Source organism: Bidens hawaiensis, unplaced genomic scaffold (assembly GCF_021521415.1).
Source record: "Bidens hawaiensis isolate Kalapana, Puna unplaced genomic scaffold, B.hawaiensis_p1.1 tig00037449_1, whole genome shotgun sequence".
Classification (NCBI taxonomy): Eukaryota; Viridiplantae; Streptophyta; class Magnoliopsida; order Asterales; family Asteraceae; genus Bidens; species Bidens hawaiensis.
This window is the reverse complement of record NW_027496540.1, coordinates 111,527-119,238: the sequence shown is the minus strand read 5'-3', so window position 1 is coordinate 119,238 and position 7,712 is coordinate 111,527. Positions and strand designations below refer to the sequence as shown.

General features: G+C 37.1%; 1 protein-coding gene across 1 annotated transcript; it reads left to right on the top strand.

Annotated features, from left to right (window-relative positions):
- The first annotated feature begins 724 nt into the window (after positions 1 to 724).
- LOC143589391 (ycf3-interacting protein 1, chloroplastic-like) lies at positions 725 to 4,357 on the top strand. The gene is made up of 6 exons (XM_077070161.1): positions 725 to 1,107; positions 1,175 to 1,219; positions 1,644 to 1,757; positions 3,038 to 3,118; positions 3,208 to 3,372; positions 4,175 to 4,357. The coding sequence occupies exons 1-6, from the start codon at positions 802 to 804 to the stop codon at positions 4,262 to 4,264; spliced, it is 801 nt and encodes a 266-aa protein (XP_076926276.1). The 5' UTR covers positions 725 to 801; the 3' UTR covers positions 4,265 to 4,357.
- Positions 4,358 to 7,712: the final 3,355 nt, after the last annotated feature.

The window sequence follows — 7,712 nt, the reverse complement described above, 5'->3', positions numbered from 1 at the left end:
TAATTCCAACCCAAAAATGACAAATATAGAACCAAATTTTGTCGATACCAAGTCAGAAGTGCATGATATCCGACTATCGTGGCAAATATTCAATTTACGGTTTTACTTGAGACAATGAACTTGTCGAGTAGAAAAATTAAAATCCTCAGTTTCTTACCTATTCTTTGAAGTCGGTTTGTTAAGAAATTGAAGGGAAGGCTTTCATATTTGTGTTTCTTAGTGTTTCCTTCACGATTTGAGAACGAAATGAGGAGATCTCTCGCATTAGGATCCAAGGAAGAAGACCTACGATCCTTCATCCATCCACCCCCGATTTAGATTTACATCTCCAGTTTGTAGCAATGCGAACATTTTTGTATGATTCAGGCTTGTTTTATTTGGATTTATGAACATAAGTGTCTTGATCTTTAGTGCATCCTTTTGCCAGACAATTTGGTCTTAAGAGCTTGTTATTTTCGTTTGTTTGTTCACTCTTAGTTTATTATTATTATTATTATTATTATTATTATTATTATTATTATTATTATTATTATTATTATTATTATGTTTTAGTTTAATTTGATAACAATAACCAAAAGGAACTTGTTTCCAATACTTGGTTTGTTCAACTAACTAAACATGGACTCATATGTTTTGGGCCAGGCCCAACTTTCCAATTTTATCAATTTGCAATGCAGAGGATATCCCTCTGCAATGGTCGTAAGCCAATGAGACTGTCTGATTAAACTTCCCCAATTTAGGAAGATGAACACCACCCTATCAATTTCATAAATTACAAAATCCAACATATTCAATCCAGAAATGTCTTCCTTAAAACCTTCATCTCAATTGCCACTACCCCTTTACACATTCTCCACCTCATCTCCGCCAATTTGCCACCTCTCAATCTCGTTTCCCCGCCTAAATAGACAGTTGTTGAGCTGCAAGACGACGGTTAGGACCAGAATTCGCGTAATTGTTGGTGCTAGCAGTGAAGATATTCGAACTGAGTTGAGTGTTGCCGCAGAATCAAGTTCCAAGATTGATGATGAAGAGGATGAAGAGAATGAAGAAGATGATGAAGACCCAGATCCTCAAGACCTTGAATATGTTGCCCAAATTAAAAGGGTATGATTCTTTAGTGGAAATAGACAAAACCCATGCTTGGTTTTATGGATAATGGTTGTTTGTGTAGGTTTTGGAGCTTTTGAAGAAAAACAGAGACATGCTTTTTAGTGAGGTAACACCTCTGTTTTCGATATTAGGTTTATGATTATTATGAGTCTACGGGGGCTCTGATACCATGTAAGATAGTAAAATACTGAAATGGCTACGAGATAAAGCATCCTGGAGACCCGATGGGCGTGCGCTTATAATATTAAATTTTGACTTTCTCTATGTTTTGAATTACTGGATTTGCAATGTTTGCATTATTAGGATTAATTAATTAATTATTTAATTAATTAATCAGATAATGAATTGTCTAAAATAGAGTATGTATGTTGATTGTAGTTCAAGTTAGTAAGATTTCACCAACCGGAGGACAATTGGAAATAAGTTCCAATGGTGCTATGCAATTTACTCTGTTTCTCTAGAACATTTGGATTGTGTTACAAAGATTTTGCAATCGATATTTAATGTGATTTTATGATTGGAACATTTAGGTTAAGTTAACGGTGATGATTGAGGACCCGAGAGAAGTCGAGCGAAGAAGGCTTCTTGGAATCGATGTTAATGATGCTCCAACAAGAGAGGACTTGGCTGCTGTTCTTGAAGAAGTCAGTACCTTCTCTCAAAGACTCAAGCCCATGTGTGATTGTTTTATATGTGATGGGTCAAAATTATGGTTCGTGGGACGGTGGGAGGTTTTATGTAATAAGGATGTGCCTGAAAATAAATGATCTGCGACTGAAAACCCGAACCGAAATAATGGAATCCAAACAAAAACTGACAGTTTGTTTCATGTTTTCGTAAAAACAGAACCGAATTTATGGATTTTTTTAGTTTTCAGTTTTAAGTGATTTATAAGAATTTATTAGACAGTGTTACCCAAATACACTAGCCCAAATGTATAATAATTAACTAATTACTAATTAACAAAAAAGATTTGAGCGCAAGTTCGTAATTTTGGCCCTTTTTTGCACAAAATTTTCAAACCCAAATGGTAAAACCGTAACAAAACCAAACCGAAACCAGAAAGGCCAAAAACAAAAAAACCAAAGCCAAACAGTTTTCAAAAACTCAACCCGAATTTTCGGTTTTTGGTGTTGTTTGTGCCCAACCCGACCCATGCACACCCCTATAATATGTAATTGAAAAAACCTAAGGCGTGAAGATATTATGAAAGGTCTACTCAATAATTAGGTTTATATGTAAAACATATGAGACATGCAACTTCTGGTGGTAAATGTATAGCAGATTTGGTTGTACATAGACACGCCCATCACATACGTGATGCGCGCGCCTCAAGGTTTTTAAAACCAAGTATAAGACATGCTAACAGTATATGAAAGATTTTGGTGTTAACTTTGTCATCGTACTCATCGTACTCAGTATATCCCACCAATAGCAATGCTATGGTAGGGTCTGAGGAGGGTAAGATGTAGAAAACCTTACCTCTACCCCATAGGGATAGAGAGGCTGCTTCCGATGAGACCCCCGGCTCGATAGTAGTTTTGCATCAAGCCTTGGACATAAGGCACATAGCACTCAATCATCGGGACACCGGCTGATTGGTGCATGTGCCCTTGTCTTTCGGCTATCAACGCCACCACATGATGCCTGAATAACCTTCCCCCACTTTTAACGTTATTTTCACGAGATTAGTAAAATAACGTCAAAATTAGTGCAATTTTACTTTTGCCCACCCGAGAGTTCACACATATATACATTATATGCGTGCACCGCCAGCAGGGCATTGTTAACTTTGTAATAAAATCAATGTCAATTTCATATCAAAATCACTTCTGGGATTGAATTCGAAAGTCGTGCGTACATTTTGCACAAATGATGCTTAATACGCACCCACCTGTCTGGTATTGAGATTTATATAATGTAGGTAAATGAAGGGAAAATCCCACGAGACCGTACGGCTCTTCAAATGCTGGCAGAAGAAATGGTTCAATGGCCTAATTTAGAGGTAACCAACCATTGATACAATAATAGAAAAGATGTAATCAATGGTACAGATATTACATGTTCTGATGTTATATATGTATTATGATGAAGGTTGAAGCAACAAAAAAGGGGCCAAGAAAATCGTTATACGCGAAGGCTACGGACACTGGTGTTGATCCTGAAGTGGCTGCAAAGAGGCTTAACATTGACTGGGATTCAGCAGCTGAGATTGAGGAAGTTGATGGCACTGATGAGACCGAAGTCCCTTCAGCTGTGGTATTTTATTTTTTAAAAATAAGAAAACTATGGGTGACAATTGCTGACATGACATGAAACATGAACACGGCACCATATTATTCATGTTTTGGATTGTCATACTAACATGTTTAATAAACGGGTGTGTTTGTGTTGGTGTGTTTAACCCCTTTAATTTAACAAGCCGTGTTTAGGTTGGCATGGTTAACCTGTTTACGACGAACCCGTTTAACCTGTTTACGACGAACCCGTTTGACTCATTTATTATAACACGTCAACCCGTTTGACTCATTTAGACAAAGGGGTTAAATGTGTCGTGATCGGTTATGTGAATTTAAGTGTGTCCGGGTTAAGGTTGATGTCTTTGGCATCAATATATACATGATTCGTGTTTGAGTTCAACTTAGGGGTATGCATGAAACCGAAAAAAACCGATCTGCAACCAAAGTAAAAAAAAAACGACGGTTTTGGTTTTTATAGTAAAAAAGGAATCTTCAATTTGATTCCCATTTTGCATGTAAATTAAAACTGAAAAAAAAACGGAACCGAACCAAATATGTGAATTTTCATTTTTTATTTTGAATGTTAAGTAATTAATAAGAATTTAATACATTGTAACCCAAATATTTTAACCAAAATGTATAATAATCCATTAATCATTAGTGAACGAAAATATCTATGCCCAATTCATTATTTTGGACCCAAAAATTTCGGTTTGTGTGCAAAACCAACCAATGCACAACCCTCGTTCAACCAGCGAACCCAATTCGATATTTGAAGTTGACCCGTTTGAGATCAATAATCGCTTATTTGTATGCTGCAGGGTTACGGAGCGTTGTACTTAGTGACAGCATTTCCAGTAATCATTGGTATATCGGTGGTGTTGATTCTTTTCTATAATTCTCTCCAGTAAGAAGATGATATTGTAGGTTAGTTGATGGATGCTCGTCAAAGATTTTTGATGTGTATATTAAATGGTCTATATAGATTTTGATGTATGCTGTTTGTGACAAACATGATGCCAAAATTCTATACATAGTTTGCAAATTTGACATAATAGTGTGTATTTCACGCCCAAAAAGCGTATCGTACAGTTCGGGTTACCTGGATCGAGTTGAACCAATCCATGCGTTTACCCGGGTCGAGTTGAACTAATCATGGATCGGGCCAGGGGTAATGATGCTTAGTTTTAATTAGAATTTTAGAAATAAAGGTAATATTTGTTTGTAGTATTGGTAGTTTTAGTATACAAGACTTGGATCGGACCAGCTAGTTTGTAGAAGCAACAACCGAAAATAATTCGTGATAAACCAATTTGATTGGTTCTTTAGGTTTTTGGTTTCGGGTCTAAGGGATCGCACAGCACGTTGCCGAGCCAAAAGAGACTTGATATACACTGCCCCATATGTTGCCTCACCAAAAGAGGTGGGGGCGTATAATACGTCGACCTGGTGTAAGAGGCAGGGGCGTATAATATGTTGACCTCCGGTGAATTATACGCCAATCATTATTATTGTGTATATATGCTTTTAGATGATTCATGGACGGTTGATTGATCATGAGTAAGGATCCAGTCATCCAACACCAACACTTTTGAAATGTGTAGACCGATTTTCTTTACAATATGGCATGCTTACTAAGGGGTAACACGACATGTTTAACATAATTAACTGTAACTCGTTCAATAACACTGAAAACAGAGTGTATTATTAACAGAAATATACATGAATTATTTATACACTATGTGGCGTTTTGATAAACGGGTCATAAGCATGTCGTCTCAACCTGCCATTCTATATTTCTATTTGATATCATAAGTTAAAAGTTGTATGTGCCATAAGTTGATTAAGTGGGTCCAACAATTTAGACATGTATTCAATCATGCCGATCTGCAGAGTGTTTGTTCAAACACTACGTATCAAGTCATGACATATTAACAGGTAGTTTCACCCTCAAAATCTATGAAACGGCATATCAACCTTTTTAAATGTAAGCATTTAAACATGTCATAGTAAAATAATACATAAACGGAGACCCATTTTGACACCATAATAGAGTAAGGTGTTTCTCCCGATGTAAAGAAAATTTTACTTTAAGAAAACGGTAAAAGGTTGCTTCAAAATGAAGATTACCTCCTCATTGGCTATTCTTTTTTTTTTTTACTTTTAATTTTTTATTAAAAGAACTTGGTTCCTTTCTGAATGCGTGGAGTAGATTACACACAATATAAACAATAAAGAGTTGCTCAAATAAGAAATATAAATACTATATAGAACTACGTGTTAATTCACATATAATTAACTTGATTTATATACGATATTCATGAAAATTCGAGAACTTAAAAAGCAAAGGTTGAAATCATAAAATCATGTATAAATTTGCATGTTCTTCAATCATATCATTACCAACAACTTTGAGGTATTCACAAGTAAATTAAAATATAATTTTGTATTTATGTATAAATTCAAGGTGTCCATTCTCCTTTGTGGCTTTGTCCATCCATCAATCCTCACGTAAAAATCGGAAGTAAATGAATTGAAAAAGAAGTATTTAAGTTAAATTTATGTTACTAATTTCACCAGGTGCCTACTGTTTATATATTCAAAATGAAAATATTTCATAGATATTGTATTATTAAAATGGAGGTGAAAACTCCTCTTGTTGTTTATCCTAATCGGAGCCGACGAAGCCATACTCAGTTGCTGAAAAATACTTGATTTGTGTACCTACATGGATATAATACTCTGAAAAAAAAATACCCGTTTATGTAATAAATTTATTGTGATGCATTTGTGAAGGTTTAATGTTCGTTTGCTAGACCAACTTAGAGGATGTTTGGAAATCTTGAGCTGAATAATTCGGCCTGTATCTTACATTTAGCCATTAAGAGGTTTCATGAACCCTTAAGATGTGTCTATTTATTAAACCAAACACACTCTATCTATAACCAGTTTTTAAAGTTGCATCTTAAAGGAATTGAAGAAACGTGTATCGACTTACTTGTATTCGATCTACGTTCCTCGGGTATGAGTGTGCTATATCACCGATGGTTTTCCGAGATACGAGTTCTTCCACCTACAAAACGAACAGCACCGTGAGCTTACCCCTCATAAAGGGACAGAGGGGTCCTCTTTGGGGTAACCCTCCGGTGTGAGAATAAGATATTGCAGGAGAAGATAAGAATGTGAAAATGAGTAAAGGATTCAGAATATATTTCTTGCTTGACCCCAACTGTGGAGGTGGTGTGGTATTTATAGTATTAGGGTTTCCAATGATTGGGCTCAGACCCAATTAGGGCCTTTTTGGCCTCCTCCTATTGCTTCGCGCCACGTGTACTTAGGACACCTGGTGCTTTTTCATTGATTATTCTCTGACCAAGGTATTTTACCTGACCCATGTGCCATCACGTGGTGGCACATGGGTTTTGCTGAGTTGTCCACCCTTCATTGGCAGCTGTCAACATCAGCACATTCTTTATTCCTTAAAAGATACCTTCTGGAAGGTTGTCTGATGAGTACAATCATGGTTGTCCTTATCCTGATTTGGATTAGACTATTGTCTCATTTGTTGTGTTGTCCTTTATGCGCCTATCCGGGGATGCGCAAGGTCTTCTCTTTATTCTCACGCGCAGATGTTTCATGCGCAGATGTGATATGCGTGAGCATGTGATATGCGTAAGCATATGTAATATGCGTGAGCATATGTGATATTCGTCACGCGCAGATGTGATATGCGTGAGCATATGTGATGCGTGAGCATATGTGATATGCGCCACGCGCATAGGTTTTGGCTTTGTGTCTTCATGACATCCTGATTTCAAGCCTCTTGTCTATATCTTGTGGGTTGACCCGCCCCGCTCGATGTTAAGGCGGGTGCATACCCCTTCAAGCCCCCCAATCTAATGTGTGTCTTGTCTCGCGCGAGCGAGGTAAGATAGATATTAGACTTAATAGTTTGCTCATTTAACAGGGTTTGTCTTTTCTTTTTCATTTCTCATATGTGCGTTGCGCGAAATTCTATCCCTTTGGTTAAAACGAATCGTCAATGCACGTGGTTGGTTGATGCTGACATGCATCAGAGATGGAGACGTTATGTGTCAGACCTTTCGCGTGCTCGAGGTGCTACAATTGCCTTTCACGTCTCCTCATACAGTGTCAGGAACACGTGTCGCGCTTATGTTGGCCTACGCCTGCGCGTGGGGGCGCGTGAGCGTAGATCTGATTATTACTTGTTTCTCTTTCTCTCCCCTGGGCCTATAAAACCAAACCTTTTGAACGGTTTTTTCTTCATCTCCATTGTCATTTTCAGAGCTTTTGCTTCTTCAATTTACATTCCGATTAAGAGCCATTATCTTTGCTTCC

Bases quoted from the DNA above. Each gene is read 5' to 3' on its own strand.
- LOC143589391 (XM_077070161.1), top strand. From the start codon at position 802: ATGTCTTCCTTAAAACCTTCATCTCAATTGCCACTACCCCTTTACACA. The intron at 1,220-1,643 runs GTAACACCTCTG...TGGAACATTTAG, and splicing joins GAGACATGCTTTTTAGTGAG to GTTAAGTTAACGGTGATGAT. The intron at 3,373-4,174 runs GTATTTTATTTT...TGTATGCTGCAG, and splicing joins CCGAAGTCCCTTCAGCTGTG to GGTTACGGAGCGTTGTACTT.